Here is a 19,933-nt window from a genome sequence, read left to right as displayed (position 1 = left end):
CCCATGGATTTCTGATATGATAGGATTACAGAAAATTTGCCAATGCATTTTTTTTAATCTAAATGCAAGTTGGATGTTACAAACGACTAACTCATAGTTGATAGCCACATGCAGCACTTAAAATTAAGTGACATGGTAGCACTGTGCAGTCTAGACAACCAGGATTATTCTAATCTATGTCACATTTACTACAAGCAGATTGGCCAGAGGATTTCGCCTTCATTAATTCAAGGAGAGGAGCCATTAGCTCCTTTCAGAATTCTCAAAATAGTTCATCTGTCTTAGTGGGCAAACTAAGGATTTAACTCTATACTGCCTCTTTTCCTTTCAGATGGGAGTTAATAGATCAAAGCATTTTTGCCCATCAACCTTGGAGCAAAATCCAGACATTCTGAGAGACACCAGATTATTGAGCAAATGTCTACACTGTATTATACCAGAAAACCACAAGCTCCAAAAAGTGGCCAGCCACTCTATTCAATCTCAAATTTATCATGTCACTCTCTCTTATCTTGAAATGGTGGCAATAGCTGAAGGAGGCCTCTCAGAATCAGAACACAGAGCAGAAGCTGTAAGATGCTGTACCTGCTCCTGTCAGTCAGAATGTTCAACACAGACAGGGGCTCTGAGGTATAGTGCATTCCGTGAGCTCTACGTATTCATGATTTTCTCAAATTAACCTGGAAGAGAGACAGACTTCTAAGGGAACGTGATCCTCAAGAAGCGGTTCAATCCCTGGAGGAGTTCTAGTCTTGACATATCCAAAGGGCTTTCTAATAACAAAGTTACCTCCTTCATGTGGCTGACAGAAGAAAGAGAATTATTCAAATTATCTCTAGCTAAGCTATTGCATCCAAGCAAAACTAGGCAGTTACAGGCAACATTCATAGCCTAAACTACACATTAACTGAGATCAGCCTGGAGGTTGAATACCCTGTCACTCTCCCTAATTTGCAAAGTCCATTTCTTTCTGACACCAAATTCAGTCAAGCACTTGCCTCTTTGAAAGAATTCAACCTAACTCAGTTGGCATCCCTGTTTCCTTAGGGAAAGGCAGTTAATCAAATGGAGCATGGTTCAATAGAAAAAAATGTGGAGTTTGATTTATAAACAAGTCACCTATTTTCTCTGATTCCTGTTTGTCTAATTAGTAAAATAGAGATAAATAAGACACAATATTCTTTTACTAGAATTTTTTTAGTTCAGATGATCCTGGAAAAAAGTGAGCCTATGTTCTGGGTTTAATGAAATTTTACAAATAGAAAAAAATCAAAATTTTCCTAATTTCCTGTTGAGACACCAAAATACTAATAGTTTTAGGTCAACAGAGCCCAGTAGTTTCCAAATTCAAACGGAAATTAGTGTGTACAGTAGGGCAAAGGTACCAGCTTCTGGTACAGACTGCACAACCAGCCTGAAAAACACACTTATCTCCAGTCAATGGATGTCTCTGAGCCAAGCCATGGAACTGTGTTTAACACTTCCCCAAGAGGCAATTCAGGCAATGTCCCTTCACAGGTCCTGCCCCAGGATGCAGCACTGGACTTGAGAGAAGCGGCAAGCTCATTAAGTGAAGCAGCAGACACAGCATCTAGGTGGGTATGTCCCAAGGAGAGGTACGATCATGCCATTTAAAAAGGAAGGAACGCTGACACTGCCAAAGAAAGGTCCAGCCCTGACAATACAGAAATCCCAACCATCTTTTCCTCTCAAATCAATCATTCACAAATGTGGGACCTCATCATACTGATCTGAGAAGTAAAAAGAGAAACCAAACCCAGAGGTGGCAGGCATAGGGAAAGAGGTGGTGATCACCTTGCCCGTCTGCCATCCTTGTAGACAAGGGGTCAGTTTACAAAATGCAGCTTTTCACCTCAATGTCACTCTGCAGCATTTGGACTCACACTGTGGGGATAGGTAGGGCAGGTGTTTTAACCCCACTTACACATCTGCAGTTTCTGAGAGCTGAAACAACTTACTCATAGTCCCAAAATCTTCCGAATGATCTAAGTACTAAATTCTCCATCTTACCCTTTAGTCACTATGGCAGGAAGGAGATCTTCCAATTACTTCCCCAAATAGTCTCCAGCACTTAGCACAATGCCTGACACATACACTCAGTACATTGTAGTTGGATGAATGAATGAGTCAAATAGATGAGTAAAGAGTACAATGCCTACTTCCTCCATCCTTTCATTATCTCCGTTCTACATAACAGAGAGGGAACAATATTTTAAAGGAATCACTCTGCTCATCCCATCATTTCTCAGGAAAGTGAACATGGAAAGCAATACATTCCAAAACACCATGTATTTTTTTTAGTACCAAAGTTTCTATCTTTGGCAAATGTGATATTTATGAAGACAATGCAATCAATAAGAAAATTCAAAGAAATTTCAGATTGGCCGCATTTCTGGCAAAAGAAAGATCAAACTACTCCAGACACAGCAATGATTTGAATGATAAGGCTCCAGTAGGAGCACATTATATATGCAGCTCTCAGGGACCCCTGGATATCAAACTATGGAATAAAATATTTTCAAAACACTGATGTTTCACTGTCAGAACAGAAGAAAAATAAATTAAAAAGCTGAGTACATTTTCCAGTTTGATATGAATTAATTCAAACAATATATTTAAAATAGAGTCAATTATAAGTTTCTCTCATAAAATTTCAAAAGGCAGCAATCAATCCTTAGATTGTACAAGTGCAAAAGGAATGGCATTTTCTTGTAATCATCTTGGCATCTGCCAGAGTTCGAAGTTGATCAGAAACTTGGGAACATGCAGTTGGAGTAGTCCTCTGGTCACACTGCTCCTTTCCCCTTCATGTCCAGCTTGTTACTGGCCTCTGACTGTTTGCTCAGCTGCTCCTCAGTGAAAGTGATGTACGAGTACACCAGGCTCCCAGCAATACTGCAAAATAGAAAACCACCATGAGGCAAGGAGGAAGGGGAAAAAAGATGAAGGAAAGAATATTTATAACAGCAAAATAAAAAAAAGATAAAAAATAAGTGTTCCACAGTGGGAAATTACACAAATTCATATAATCAAACACTATGCCATTAAAATTACCTAAAATAAAAACAGGCAATGACATCTTAAGTGAGAAAGAATTCTATAAAACACTGATCCTATTTTATTTCAATGAGCATGAATATATGCACAATCTGCATCAGAGCAGAAAGTCTGGAAGTAACACATCAAGAATAGTGGTGACGGGGGATCCAACATGGCGGCGTGCGGAGAGGCAGCGCTTTCAATACACCCCCAGTGATGGGGTCATAAAGATGCATAGATAACGCTTGGATTCTACCAACGGAGAATCTCCTAGCAAAATTCCACTGGAGAGAGACCGGCCGGGAGCTACTAGGATTTTTTGAAGTGTCAGTGTGACCCAGACGAGCAAAACCCTCCCACGAGATGCGGAGGTCCAGATCCACCAGCTGCAGTCCGCGCGCTGTGGGCGCGGCTGCCGGTCTGTCCGCCCGCCCGCAGCCAAAGGGACTGGGTCCCGCTAGCCTCCGAGAGGCAGCATGGCAGGAAGAAGTCTCTAGCCAAGACTTCATGAAGTAGCGAGCCAGGAGCTGAGGCCAACTGGGACGGACCAGTCCCACCATTCCCTTCGGACACCCCGGCAAGGAGCCTGGGGCCAGCCATAGCAGAGAGGTGACGTCATTGAAATTCGGCCGATGGAATTCCTTCCCAGCAGAATCCACTTAAGCAGGTGTGTTACTCCCTCCCCATTCTGATACAAGCAGCCAGGAAACTTCATTGACCTCTTAGGGGTCGTGTCCGTAGGGAAGCAGAGGGGATCCCCGACACCCAGCCCCCCATATCACCAGCAGTGACTCCCAAGGTCTTAGCCGCCAGTTTACCACAGCACTGGGGCTTAAAAGGGACACACGGTGGGATTGCAAGTGTAACTAGATCTCTGGGGAATCACTTCTGGGGAACAGGACCTGGCTGGCTGGCTGACAGGAGGAAGGGGGGTAAGGGCCGGAGAAGTGAAACGGCTCTAGACTGACAAGTCTGAGAGACTCCCAGGAGACGCCTTACAGGGATTTCTATCAGCAGGTAGAGAGCAGAAGCTCCGCTCAGAGGGCACAGCTCTGCCTACTGGAAGAGAAGAAAGTGGATCTCTAAGACTTCAATTTTTTTTTTCGTTGTTGTTGCTGCTGTTATTTTTTTCTTCTTCTTCTTCTCTCTCTGTTCCTTTCTCCCCTTTTCCTTCTCTCTTTCTTTCCCATTTCAAGTTTTATTGTTCTTTTCATTCTCCTCTAATCTATCTATCTCTCTATCCTTCTTTCTTTTTAAGAGCACCTTCATTCCCCTACCCCCCAACTTTCATCCCAAGCATTACATCTTTCATTTCGTGTAATTGTCTAAATGAAAATAGGTGAATGTCTCGAGGCTCTCTATAAGACTCCTAAATACCTAGCTACTACCAACACCCTGATCCAATTGCTGGGTAGTATCCAACTTCAGTGGAGCAATCTTCTAAAGTAGCCAAGACATACTAACCATCATACCACCATAGCACCTAACCTAAACATATAGTCCTAAGAACAAATAACAAATCACTATATGCATATAGAACCTAGAAGCCTTTTATGAATTGAATGAATCAGCTTTAAAGTACAACAAAGCCCAACATTTCTAGGCATAATCTCCCACCACAAAGGAGAGACAACAGAGATATACAAAGCCAAAACAAATGTATAGGAGAAAGCAGTTACAAAGCAGTCAAACAGAGCTGGAAAGCAAAGTGAACAACATGAGAAAACAAGGAAAAAAAGGGTTACAAACAATGCAGGACAACTTAAATATACAGGAGGACCTAGAAGAATCAGAAACATGGACAGGGAAAGAAATCAAGGCATACCTAACTCAGATGGAACGGAATATTAGAGAAGACATGAGACAGCAAGTCCAAGCACTGAAAGTATATTTTGAAAAGGAACTAAACACACAAATTCAATCTGCAAAGAATGAGCTTTACCAGGAGATAGAGATTTAAAAAACAAACAAACCGTAGTCCTAGAAATGCAAGAAACCATAAACCAGATTAAAAGTGCTAACGAGAATATTACAAATAGACTAGATCAAGTAGAAGTCAGAACATCAGATAATGAAGACAAAGTTTATCAACTTGAAAAGAATATAGTCAACACAGAAAAGATGCTTAAATCTCACGAGCAATCTATCCAAGAGATATGGGATCTCATCAAAAAAAACAAATTTGAGAGTCATTGGGATAGAAGAAGGCACAGAGGTTCAGACCAAAGGAATGGATAACTTATTAAATGAAATAATCCTAGAAAACTTCCCAGAGATGAAAGATGGAATGGATTGCCAAATCCTGGAAGCCTACAGGACCCCAAACATCCAAAACCATAATAGATCAACTCCAAGACACATAATTATGAAGATAGCTAACATACAGGACAAGGAGAGAATATTAAAAGCTACGAGAGAAAGGAGGCAGATTACATTCAGGGGTAAACCAATTAGGTTAACAACTGATTTTTCATCACAGACTTTGAAAGCGAGAAGATCCTGGAACAACGTATTTCTAACTCTGAAAAATAATGGATTCCAACCAAGAATACTGTATCCAGCAAAACAAAACTAAGCTTCAGATTTGACAATGAAATTAAAATATTTCACGATAAACAAAAGCTAAAAGAATTCGCAGCCAGAAAACCAGCACTGGAAAGCATTTTGAGCAAAATACTACAAGAAGAGGAATTGAAAATTAGCACCCAAAACTAACAGTGGGAGGTATCTCAGTAAAGGGGGAGAAAAATAACCAAAGAGGGAAAACTAGCCAAACTAAAATAAATAAATAAATAAACATGACTGGAAGTACAAACCATATTTCAATTGTAACATTAATGTTAATGGCTTAAATTCACCAATCAAGAGACATAGGCTAGTAACCTGAATTAAAAAAAAAAAAAATCCAACAATATGCTGCCTTCAGGAGACTCATATGATAGGAAAAGACATACACAGGCTGAAGGTGAAAGGTTGGGAAAAATCATACCACTCACATGGCCCTTGGAAGCAAGCAGGAGTGGCCATACTCATACCGAATAAAATCAACTTCAAACCTAAGGTAATCAAAAGGGATAAAGAAGGACACTATATACTGTTAAAAGGAACCATCCACCATCAAGACATAAAAATTATCAATTTGTATGCACCAAACAATGGTGCTGCAACGTTCATAAAACAAACTCTCCTCAAGTTCAAGAGTCAAATAGACCACAACACAATAATTATGGGGAACTTCAACACACCGCTCTCGCCATTGGACAAATTCTTTAGACAAAAGCTGAACAAAGAAACTATAATACTCAATAACGCAATCAATAACCTAGACTTAACCGATAATATATAGAATATATCAACCATCATCAAGTGGATACACATTCTTCTCAGCAGCACATGGATCCTAATCAAAGATAGACCATATATTATGCCATAGGGCGACTCTCAGTAAATATAAAGGTGTGGAGATAATACCATGCACCATATCTGACCAAAATGGAATGAAACTAGAAATCAATGATAAAAGAAGAAAGGAAAAATCCTGCATCACCTGGAAAATGAACAATATGTTACTGAATGATCAATGGGTTACAGAAGATATAAAGGAGGAAATCAAAAAATTCTTAGAGATAAATGACAATACAGACACAACATACTAGAATCTATGGGACACAATGAAAGCAGTTTTAAGAGGGAAATTATTTCCTGGAGTTCATTCCTCAAAAAAAGAAAAAAAAAACAACAAATAAATGAACTCACACTACATCTTAATACCCTAGAAAAGGAAGAGCAAAACAACAGCAGATGTAGTAGAAGACAAGAAATAATTAAAATCAGAGTGGAAATCAACGAAATTGAAACAACAACAACAAAAAAAACATTGAAAAAATTGATAAAACTAAAAGTTGGTTCTTTGAAAAAATAAATAAGATCAACAGACCCTTAGCCATGCTAACGAAGAGAAGAAGAGAGAGAACTCAAATTACTAACATACGGGATGAAAAAGGCAATATCACAACAGACACTACAGAAATACAGAAGATAATTAGAAAGTATTTTGAAACCCTATATTCCAATAAAATAGAAGATAGTGAAGATATCGATAAATTTCTTAAGTCATATGATCTTCCCAGATTGAGTCAGGAAGACACACACAATTTAAACAGACCAATAACAAAGGAAGAAATAGAAGAGGCCATCAAAAGACTACCAACCAAGAAAAGCCCTGGACTGGATGGGTATACAGCAGAGTTTTACAAAACCTTCAAAGAAGAATTAATACCAATACTTTTCAAGCTATTTCAAGAAATAGAAAAAGAAGGAGCTCTTCCAAATTCATTCTATGAGGCCAACATCACCCTGATCCCGAAACCAGACAAAGACATTTCAAAGAAAGAAAACTACAGACCAATATCTCTAATGAACTTAGATGCAAAAATTCTCAATAAAATCTTGGCGAATCGAATACAAAAGCATATCAAAAAAATTGTGCACCATGATCAAATAGGATTCATCCCTGGGATGCAAGGCTGGTTCAATATACGGAAATCAATAAATGTTATTCACCACATCAATAGACTTAAAGATAAGAACGATATGATCATCTCAATTGATGCAGAAAAAGCATTCAACAAAGTACAGCATCCCTTTATGTTCAAAACACTAGAAAAACTAGGGATAACAGGAACTTACCTCAACATTGTAAAAGCTATATATGCTAAGCCTCAGGCTAGCATCATTCTAAATGGAGAAAAACTGAAGGCATTCCCTCTAAAATCTGGAACAAGACAGGGATGCCCTCTCTCACCACTTCTATTCAATTTAGTTCTTGAAATACTAGCCAGAGCAATTAGACAGACAAAAGAAATTAAAGGCATAAAAATAGGAATAGAAAACTTAAATTATCGCTATTTGTGGATGACATTATAATATATTTAACAGACCCAAAAGGTCTACAAAGAAACTGCTAGAGTTAATAAATGAATCCAACAAAGTGGCAGGATATTAAATCAACACGCATAAATCAAAGGCATTCCTGTATATCAGCAACAAATCCTCTAAAATGGAAATGAGGACAACCACTCCATTCACAATATCCTCAAAAAAAATAAAATACTTGGGAATCAACCTAACAAAAGAGGTGAAAGATTTATACAATGAAAACTACAGAACCCTAAAGAGAGAGATAGAAGAAGATCTTAGAAGATGGAAAAATGTACCCTGTTCATGGATAGGCAGAGCTAACATCATCAAAATGGCGATATTACTCAAAGTTCTCTACAGGTTTAATGCGATGCCAATCAAAATCCCAACGGCATTTCTTGTAGAAATAGATAAAGCAATCATGAAATTCATATGGAATAACAAAAAACCCAGAATAGCAAAAGCAATTCTAAGCAGGAAGTGTGAATCTGGAGGTATAGCGATACCAGAGTTCAAACTGTACTACAAAGCAATAGTAACAGAAACAGCATGGTACTGGTACCAAAACAGGCAGGTGGATCAATGGTACAGAATAGAGGACACAGAAACCAATCCACAAAATTACAACTTTCTTATATTTGATAAAGGGGCTAAAAACATGCAATGGAGGAAGGATAGCATCTTCAACAAATGGTGCTGGGAAAATTGGAAATCCATATGCAACAAAATGAAACTGAATCCCTTTCTCTTGCCATGAACAAAATTAACTCAAAATGGATCAAAGAGCTTGACATCAAATCAGAGACCCTGCACCTGATAGAAGAAAAAGTTGGCTCCGATCTACATATTGTGGGGTCGGGCTCCAAATTCCTTAATAGGACGCCAATAGCCCAAGAGTTAATAACAAGAACAAACAAATGGGACTTACTTAAACTAAAAAGTTTTTTCTCAGCAAGAGAAACAATAAGAGAAGTAAATAGGGAGCCTACATCCTGGGAACAAATCTATACTCCTCACACTTCAGATAGAGCCCTAATTTCCAGAATACAAAGAACTCAAAAAATTAAACAACAAGATAACAAATAACCCAATCAACAAATGGGCCAAGGACCTGAACAGACACTTCTCAGAGGAGGACATACAATCAATCAATAAGTACATGAAAAAATGCTCACCATCTCTAGCAGTCAGAGAAATGCAAATCAAAACCACCCTAAGATACCATCTCACGCCAGTAAGATTGGCAGCCATTATGAAGTCAAACAACAACAAGTGCTGGCGAGGATGTGGGGAAAAGGGTACACTTGTACATTGCTGGTGGGACTGCAAATTTGTGTGGCCAATATGGAAAGCAGTATGGAGATTCCTGGGAAAGCTGGGAATGGAACCACCATTTGCCCCAGCTATCGCCCTCCTCAGACTATTCCCTGAGGACCTTAAAAGAGCATACTATAGGGATACTGCCACATCAATGATCATAGCAGCACAATTCACAATAGCTAGACTGTGGAACCAACCTAGATGCCCTTCAATAGATGAATGGATAAAAAAAGTGGCATCTATACACAATGGAGTATTATGCAGCACTAAAAATGACAAAATCATGGAATTTGCAGGGAAATGGAAGGCATTAGAGCAGATTATGCTAAGTGAAGCTAGCCAATCCTTAAAAAACAAATGCCAAATGTCTTCTTTGATTTAAGAAGAGCAACTAAGAACTGAGCAGGGGGGAAGAGCATGAGGAAAAGATTAACATTAAACCAAGATGAGTGGGGGGAGGGAAAGGGAAAGAGAAGGGAAATTGCATGGAAACGGAAGGAAACCCTCATCGGTATACGAAATCACATATAAGAGATTGTGAGGGGAAGGGGGGGAAGGGAGAGAACTGAACAACAACAGATGAGGTAGAGAGGGAAGATGGGAGGGAAGGGGAGGGGGGATAGTAGGGGATAGGAAAGGCAGCAGAATACAACAGTCACTAATATGGCATTATGTAAACATTGTGAATGTGTAACTGATGTGATTCTGCAATTTGTATTTGGGGTAAAAATGAAAGTTCATAACTCACTTGAATCAAATGTATGAAAGATGAAAAAAATGAAAAAAAAAGAATAGTGGTTACATCTGGATGGTGAAATTAGAGTGATTTTTCTTTTTTTCCTGCTAAAAAAATTTCACAGTAGCAAACTTATCACCTTAGCCCTCAGCCTGTGACAGTTCCTGGTACACTGGTCTGTCCATCAGAAGGGTTTATTCTTTGATTCATCTAACCTAGGGCCTTGCATATGCTAGGCAAATACTCTATCACTGAGCTATACCCCCCACTCCAGGTTCACTCTTTGAGGACAGTGATTATTTTATAAATTTTCTGTGAGGACCTCAAATCCACTCAGGATCTATAACCTCCTATACCAATCACTAAGCTAAAAGCTAGCAGAAAGAGCCCAAAGAACAGCATTTCCAGCCTGCCCTGTCCTGCTCTTCAATGAGGGCTGTTACCCAGGGTTCTCTTGGATCTCCAGCCAGCTGGGTGTCTGGGCTGGGATCTGCTTTCAGATTTTTCTGCCATGGGTTTGGTCCTCATCTTCTGCCTGACCACAAGGCTCATAAACATGCTACTGATTTGAAAATCATTCTCTTTTCCTCTGAGCTTTGACATCCCAGCCCCAGGTCAGCTACTCACAGTAAGAGAGCCTGTCTCCTGCTCCCACAGGAAGGAAATGAGGCACTGGCATTTTACTGCACGTGTTTACATAAAACTATCCATTCTCTGAAAAACGTCAACCAGTCATACACAAAGTTTTCTCCAAGCCATCCTTCCCAATCTGTTTCTCACTGTTTCTCATCTGAGCCTAACAGCACACAATAATAAATCAAATTGTTACTAATTATTAAAGTCTATTATGTGTCACGCATTTTACATTCATTCCCTGCTGTTTCAATATTCCTCCAAGGTATAATATCCCTGCAAAGTACCTATTATATAGATGAGGAAACTGAATCCTAGAGTCATAAGAAGCTTGCTCAGCATCACAAACCATCTAATGATGGACCAGAATAAAGCCCAGGTCAATCCTTCTCCACTGCAGTCGCTGCCTACTTGATGGCTCCTATCCATTAATATTGCACTTACTTGTTCTTAATTGTCCTCATCATCCTGTAAACTTCTCACGGCCTTATTCCTTAAGCTCTACAGAATTTCTTACACAGGGCCTGGCACTTTGAAGTGACACAGTAAGTAATTGCTGAACTGAATGTCCTTTATCAGTCAAAAACTGGCCTGGTGGGCCCAATCCTGAGAGTGCCAGTGTTCACAGCGCTTCCTCTTTTCCTTCATATGGTAACTTTTTTTTTCCATTTTATTGTTTCCAAATTTGATCTAACTCTTCTGGAAACCATTTGTTTTTCTAGTGTATCAAGTTGACGATTTGCCTGGCAGCTGGGCTGGGACTCAAGGAAATGGCTTACTGAAGTTTTTACCACTAAGGGTAAATATTCTTGGAGGGCCATACTGGTATCCACATGACAGTCAATTCTCCTTTGCCTCCAAACAAAGAAGAAGGGCTGCTCCTTTATTCCTTCATTCCTTCCCACAATAACCTAAAAAAAATACTCTGTTATTTTTTCCTTTCAAGACAATCTTTGATGTTCATATTGAGCCCAATTCACCTGACTAAAAACACTGGGAAATACAGAGCAGAAGAAGACAAAAGAATGTCCTGAAATTTATTCCAGCCCAGTCCTATTCATGCTCCCACACCTTATTCTAGTAGCATAGTCAGCATAATGAGAAAAAAAACTTGGATTCTAGGGTTAGGTCTTAGTTCAAATCCTACTAGCTCTGGGACTCTGGAAAAATTAATCTGAGATTCCATTCCTGTATTAATCTAGTAAGAATGCTATTATCTATCTAGGCTAGTCTGAGGATTAAATAGGATTAAACCCATAAAGAATCTAAACCTACTTCTGACACAGTAAGCAATCAGAAAATAGCATCCACTTTTTCTCCCACCTTCCCTGCCAGCCCTAACACAGACCAGAGAGGAAATGTATTGTTAACAAAAGATAGTTCATCCCAGCGGCTCCCAGTGGCTCGGGAGGCAGAGGTAGGAATATCATGAGTTCCCTAGCCCCAGAAACTTAGCCAGGCACTTAGCAATTAAGTGAGATCCTGTCTTTAAATAAAATTTTTAAAAGTGCTGGGGATGAGGCTCAGAGGTTAAGCTTTCCTGGGTTCAATTCTCACTACCAAAAAAAAAAAAAAACAAAAACAAAAAGATAGTCCATTCAAGCTCTTATTAAACAAATAAATGGCCGGGGCATGTCGCTCAGTGGTAGAGTGTGTCTGGCACATGCAAGGCCCTGATCTCCAGCACGGCGGGAGGTGTGTGTGTATAGTACAGGGAAGCACAACTATAAACTAAACTAGATGGCTTACAAAGAAATTTGCTTAGCATAATTCTAGAGGCTAGAAAAAACCAACATCAAGGCAAATTCTGTATTGGTGAGGAACATCTTCCTGGGTCAGATGGTGCCTTCTTACCTTGTCCTTGAATATAGGAAGTGGAGTGGGTCTTTAAGGAATCTCATTTAAGAGAGCTCCAACTCCATAACCCAATCACCCCAAGGCCTCACTCCTAATACCATCACCTTGAGAGTTACAACTTAAACATGAATTTTGGAGGAACACAAACATTCAGTCCATATCAAGGAGACTTGGCAAGATGCAAAAGGAGAGTCACATTGTGCCATATAGTTATTCAAATAACCAGAGCAAAATCAAAGCACAGAACCTACTGGTCCTAACTCTGAAGCTCAAAGAACAAAGAACAGTTGTCTATTCAATTTTCACAAATTCCAACTTGAGGCAACAACAATAGTTTCATTCTGATGTGAAGTAGGGGATGAGTTCATGAAATGAAAAGGGGGCTGTCATATACCAGGTGCTCAACAAACAGTAATAACTCCCTGTTGTCTTCCCAGGTGCCTAGTAATATCATTTCTATACTAAAATAACTGTTGATCTTTGCACGAACTTTAAAAATAAAAGTGCTTTAATTACAGAAGTCTGGCTAGAATAGGAACCATTCCATCTGCCTAGGAGTTTTTGAAGTTTGCCCAGGAATAAATTTTTTAAAAGCCAAAAAGTTTTGCAAACCCTGTTGTGATGTTTCACAGCCCTTGACAAGGATATTATTTTCTTTATTAACTGGTAAGAGTCGGGCGAATGCTCTCTTTCAGATCAGAACTCTATTAAGGTTCTATGTGTATACACAAGTTCGTGGAAGACTGCACTACAGAAAAGTCAAGGAAAGAAATATGTCTGAATACTTGTTTCCTATCAATTCTTTCTGTTTGGGTGTTTTGGAAGAAGTTTTCTTAGACTTTCAGGAACAGTCCTTTTTTTGCTCTTTCGACATCTTGAGACAAAAGTATTTCCATTATTTTCTTCCTTGCTTCTGTGTTCTTCTTTCTTTACTCTCAAAAACCCATAAATATGGGTGAAAGACCCGAATCAGAACTACAAGAATACATGCTATGTGTTTTCCACATGTAGACAAACTTCCTTCAAATTCTTGAATCTCTTGCAAAAGAACCTCAGACCTCCTGACCACCTAACACACCTCCCTCAGAATATCCTGGGGACTCACTCAAAGAAGCTGAGTGGCAGAACTAAGAAAGACAAGTCTAGCTCAAGCCCCACATTTTAGAGATGGGAAAACTGACATTATGAAAACTGAATCATAGAGAGGTAGTGGCAGTATGAGCAACAAAGCACAAGATTTTTTTTTTTGCTACATTTCAGTTCAACTCTATTCTGTTATGAACTTTAACATTAACTAAGGAGTTAGCTTACCTCCCTATCACCTACTCAAAAGTACAAGGTCTTCCAGTGAGAAGACTGGTTAAGTGTTACATCAGCAGCAACTAACTGATGACACAAAACAAATCCTTTTCTATTTCAAAATGAGCAAGACACTGAGGAAAGAAGAACTTATGAAGAAGCTCTTCAGGAAAAGGCAGAAACCAGAACAAACTATAAGGATGGAATTATTCAAGAAGAGAAGCAGCCTAGCACTAAGAAGCCACAGAGACTTCTAAAGAAATAGGCAAAAGAGTCCAAAATGAGAACACTAAGCTCAGTAGCTAGACCAAAGTCCTGGGAAGCAACTCTACAGCTGTATTCTGAGCTGCACCATGTCCCATCCAGAGACTGTGGAGACAGTAAATTGGTTTTTGTTACTCAAAAGGTACCTGGTTTAAAAGCACATAAACTAATGTGGTTCACATTATGAAGGGATATGAAAATAATATTAATTCATTCATCTATCTACTATTTACTAACAATATTGAGGTTAACAATGAAGACTCAGAAGACTCATGGACAAATCTCTTAACAGCTGGGTAATATAGGGTAAATTTCCTAGTTTCTCTGTGAAATGGAAGTTACAGTACCTATCTCACAGGGCCATTGACAAATTGGGACTTTATCTACATTCTGTAATTTTGTTTGTCAAAAAAGACTGTTAATGAAAAGCCCCAAACTGGGAAAAAAATCTTTGCAAATCATATATTTGATAAAGGATTTGTAACTACAATATACATAGAACTCTAAAAACTTAAGAAGAAAAAATATATACCAAATTTTGGAAATGGGGAAAATATCATTTTACCAAAGAATATATACAAACTGCAAATTAGCACATGAAATGATACTCAGCAACATCAGTCATTAGGGAAATAATTAAAATCATAGATACCTTTACAGGCCTATTATAATTGTTAAAATTAAAAGACTGAACAACAACAACAAAACCCTGCGGATAATCTCAAAGGTCAAGAGATGGAGCAGCTGGGACTCTAATACATTGCTGGAGGCTGTGCAAAATGGCCCTGCCACTTGGAAAACAGTTTGGGAATTTCTTATAAAGTTAAACGTATTTACACTACAACCCTGAAATTTTGCTCCTAAGCATTTATCCCATTAAAATTAAAACTTATATACACACCTTTCTAAGTAAATGTCTATAGCAACTAACATATAATAGCTAAAAACTGCAAACAGCCCAATGTCTTTCAAATGTTGGAAGGATACAGTAGAATTTCCATTCAATAGGACAGTACTCAGCAATAAAAATGATACATGCAAAAACATAGATGGAGGGCTGGAGCAGTAGCCCAGTGGTAGAGCGCTTGGCTCACACATTTGAGACCCTGGGTTCTATCCTCAGCACCACATAAAAATAAATAAATAAAAATAAAGTTATTGTGCCCATCTACAACTTAAAAAGAAAAAAAAAAGAAAACTTGTATGCAGTACACTAGCTAAAAGAGCAATACATGTGAAAGAGTAGCTTAGGAGTTCAAAAGCCAGCCTCAGCAAAAGCTAGGCTCTAAGCAATTCAGTGTGACCATGTCTCTAAATAAAAACAAAACACAGGACTGGGGATGTGGCTCAGTAGCCAAACATCCCTGAGTTCAATCTCCGGTATTTAAAATTTAAAAAAAAAAAGCTACAAACATCATTTACATAACATTGTGGAAACCATACAGACAGAAAACACCTTCACTGGGATCTCAGGGGAGTGGGAGGGGCTAAATGAAAAAGGGCAAGAGGAGATATTAGAGGGCAATAGATTGTTTTGTTTCTTGATTGTGGTGGTGGTTATAGGAGTGTATACATTTGTCAAAACCCAGTACAGTACACTTTTGCTATATTTAATCATACATTATAGCTCAGATCAGGAAAAAAAAAACACCACCACAACTACCCATAACAAAAACCCTCCCTAAATCACAGAATCAACATTGGATTAAGCCTTAAAAGATACTAAGCCTCCTATCTCTAGCACCTGAATCATACCAGAGAGGGCTTTTCAAAAACTTTTCTTAAAACAGCAAAAATACTAGGAAGGGTGCAGGGGAGCAAGATATGTCCAAGTGTAATCATAGGTTATTTTAAGAATACAGTTCTATTACTGATTTTCTTCAAAGCACAGTCTGTCAAGTATTAACTGACATCATTTTCAAACAAAGTGAAATCTAATAAGTAGCTCCTGTAAATATGGGATTTGTTTGTTTATTTTGGGCACTGAAGATTGAGCCCTGGGGCACTTAACCACTGAACCACATCCACAGCCCCTTTTTGGGGGGATGAGAGGGATAGGGTCTCACTAAATTACAGAGGCTGGCTTTGAACTTGCAATTCTCCTGTCTCAGCCTCCTGAGTTGTTGAGATTACAAGTGTGCCCCACTATGCCTGGCTGTTAAGTTTGGTTTATATATTATATATGAAAAAAGTATCTACAATCTTTGATTCTGCTTACTGACTAGTGGAAGAAAACTAAAATAAAGGTAGGCAATGAAGTCATAATTTTCATTTTGAAGAGAAAAAGTGGGGATATATAAGATAATATACTTTCCTTGCCAAAAGCTAATGAACACATTATAATGGAAATATTTAAATAGGAGTCAGGATACCTAAATTAAAATCCCAACTCTGCAAAGAATTTGAGTCCTAATTGGCTGAATAAAGCATATTATATATCTCCCTAGCCTTGTAATAAAATGGGGGGATTAAAGAGAAATATGGAACTTTAAAATTTATTACAAATGAAATGTGAAAGCAATTAGAAATTACTAAAAATGTCAAGAATACCATCGACCTCATTGTCATATAGTCTAATAAAATGGTACCACTTAAAAAACTTGAACCAAGACTATATAATTAACCAGAACTACCTGTTACAATAACTCCACTAGAACAATTTTCAAGATGTTCCTTTTGATACATATTAGAAGATTCATGTTATAATATTTCAACACATTCAGATACCTAGGAGGTTTTCTTTAAATAACCTGAAATGTGAAAAAAGATAACCTAACTTTTATTTATTTACTTCTTTATTTTATAGCTTTATTGAGATATGATTAATACATTAAAAACTATATTATTTATTTATTTAATAGTTTTACAGAGGTGTGAGTGATACGTAAACGCCTACATCTTTCAATTATTTATTTTGTAGCTTTATATATATATATAACTTACATACATTTAATGAATACAAATTTATGGTATACATACACCTCTGATACTATCACCAAAATCAAGGTAGTGAACATCTCCATCAGTTCTAAAAGTGCCCCGTGTCCCTTTGCCTTTTTATTTTTTTTTTAATAGTAAGAATACTGAACATGAGATCTTCCCTCTTAATAAAATTTTAAGTGTCCAACACTACATTAATATAGGTGCTACAATGTCAATACATATCTATGATTTATATATTGTGATAACTTCATACCCACTGAACATCTCCTCCTCATTCTCCCTCCTCCCATTTCCTGACAACCATCATCCTATTTTCTGTTTCTGTAAAAACAGTCAAACAAGTGGAGTCATGCATTATTTGTCCTTCCATGACTGACTTATTTCACTGAGTATGATGTCTTTCAGGTCCATCCAGGATAATGGAAATGATAGGATTTTCTTGGTTTAAGGCTGAATACTATTTCATTTCACATTTTTAAAATCTATGTATCAGTGAAAATTTGGGTTGTTTCCATATCTTAGCTACTATGAATAATGCTGGAATGAACATGAGTACAGATTTTTCTATGAGATCCTGATTTCAATTCTTGTGGATGTATGCCCAGGAGTGGAAGTGCTAGGTCATATGGCATTTCTACTTTTAATGTTTTGAGGATCCTCCATACTGTTTTCCATGGCAACTGAACATTTCCACCCATAATCTATGGATTCCAATTTCTCCACACCACTGCTAACACTAGTCTTTTGTTTTTTGATAGTAGCCATTCTTAAAGGTATGATATGGTACTACACTGTAGTTTTGATCTGTGTTTCTCTGATATTGGTGATGTTAAGCACTTTTTCCTATACCTGTAGTCATTTGTATGTCTTCTTTGAAGAATGTCTTTGCCCAATTTTTAATCAGGTTATGTTTTTGCTATTGAGTTATGTGGATTTCTTAAGTATTTTGGAAATTAACCCTTTATCAGCTACATGGTTTGCTAAGTCTTTTGTCCCATTCTGTGGGTAGCTTTATCCCTCTGCTGTCTCCTTTACTGTGCCAAAGCTTTTTCATTTAATGTAGTCCCAATTATCTATTTTTGCCTGTGCTTTTAATGCCAGATCCATGAACTCAAGACCAAGGTCATGAAGTACTGTCCTCATTCTCTTAGGGATTTTACAGTTCCAGGTCTTATGCTTAAGTCTTTAAACCAATTTGAGTTGATTTCTGTATATAGTGAAAGATAAGAAAGTGATTTCATTATTTTGCATGTGGATATCCATTTTGCCAACACCATTTATTGAAAACATTATGCTCTCCCCACTGTATGCTCTTAGCATCTTTGTCAAAAATCAATTGATCACAAATATGTGGGTTAATTTCTGGGTTCTCTATTTTGTTCGCCCAGAAGGCTTTATGCCAGAACTCTATTTATTAAATTACTTCAGTTTAGTAATAAATTCTGAAATCAGAAAATGTGGTACCTCTATCTTATTCTTTTTCAAGACAGCTTTGGCTGTTCTTGGGTCTTTTGATACTCTGTATGAATTTTAGGACTTTTTTCTATTCTGTAAGAAATACCATTTGGATTTGATGGGAATATCACTTAAATCTGTGCACTGCTTTGAGTAGTATGGGCATTTTAACAATATTAAGTCTTGAAGAAAGAATATACAATATCTTTCTAATAGCGCATGGGGGGCGGGGGTCTTTTTTTTTTTAATCAATGTATCATAGTTTTCAGTGTGTAATAAATATTTTGCTTTCTTGGTTAAATTTATTTATAAATATTTTATTCTTAATGCTATTGTAAATAAAATTGTTTTCTTAATTTCTTTTTCAGATGGTTTAATATACAGAAATACAATAGTTTTTTGTATATTGATATCTAACTTTTCAATCTTACAGGAGATTTGAGTGGCAGAGATCTGAAACAGAAGTTCTTACTTCATTTTGGCCATTATATCATTTATTTCAAGGAAGACAAAAAGAAAACCAATTCATCCCTGAGTTGGGTCTATATTTGTGTCACATGATCCTTTAATTCAGATTTTTAAAAATGAAATTCAGGGCACACTCAGAACAGATTCTCCATTTTACCCCATCTTGACCCTTCTTCATATATATTCATGAAATATTAAGACTGATATTAAGGAGTGAATGGGTACTTTACATTTATCATTGTTTCACTCTAACATCTCTAAAGAAATAGTTATTTTCATTCCCGACACATAAGAAAACAAACTCAGAAGGGATAAACAATTTACTCAAAGTCACAAAGAAGGGAAGCATCAATGCAACTTCAATCAAGGTCTCAAACTCAACCTCTTAAAATATTCATTCTTCAGTTATCTATATACTATACCAATCCTCCTACCAACCCCTGATCCCTCAAATAACAAATGAATTTTCCTCTAAAAGACAGACAACAACAATGGCAAATACATGTCAGGGAAAGGCCAAAAATGATTTGTTAACCTGTTAGTAATATTAATATTAATTTTCATATTGATTCATCAGGAAGATAGAATAGTTATTATCATTGGTTTACATTTTAAGAACTAAAAGATAAGAGAAGTTAAACAATTTGCTGCATGTTAAAAAGATATTACCTATACTACTAGAGATCCTTACAGTTCCCAAAGTGCTTATTTACTAATCCATCAGAATTCAGAAAGCAATTATTCATTAAGCAACTATCAGGACTCATCCTAGAAGCTTGAAAAACATCAGTCAACAATAAAAGCAGAGATTTCTATACTCATGGAACTTACATTCTAGCAGGGGAGACAGAAACAGTAAATACAAGTAAGCAAATTATACATGATATTAGATGGTGATGTCTGGAAAAGATAAGTAGAAGAGGCAGGGTAAAGGATGTTAAAAGAAAGAAAGGAGTGTTAAAAGAAAGAATATTGCGC

General features: G+C 37.5%; 1 protein-coding gene across 2 annotated transcripts in view; it reads right to left on the bottom strand.

Annotated features, from left to right (window-relative positions):
• Nucleotides 1–2,807: 2,807 nt before the first annotated feature.
• The window catches only part of LOC143386356 (nucleotide sugar transporter SLC35D2-like), a 43,010-nt gene continuing 25,884 nt past the window's right edge, over nt 2,808–19,933 (bottom strand). For both annotated transcript variants that reach the window (XM_076841513.1, XM_076841514.1), the window contains one exon: nt 2,808–2,916. In XM_076841513.1, coding sequence (XP_076697628.1) covers nt 2,808–2,916 — 109 coding nt within the window. The remainder of the gene's footprint in view (nt 2,917–19,933) is intronic.

This window comes from Callospermophilus lateralis, unplaced genomic scaffold (genome assembly GCF_048772815.1).
Source record: "Callospermophilus lateralis isolate mCalLat2 unplaced genomic scaffold, mCalLat2.hap1 Scaffold_109, whole genome shotgun sequence".
Classification (NCBI taxonomy): Eukaryota; Metazoa; Chordata; class Mammalia; order Rodentia; family Sciuridae; genus Callospermophilus; species Callospermophilus lateralis.
The sequence above is the reverse complement of the archived record's forward strand: the minus strand, read 5'-3'. Positions and strand labels throughout refer to the sequence as shown.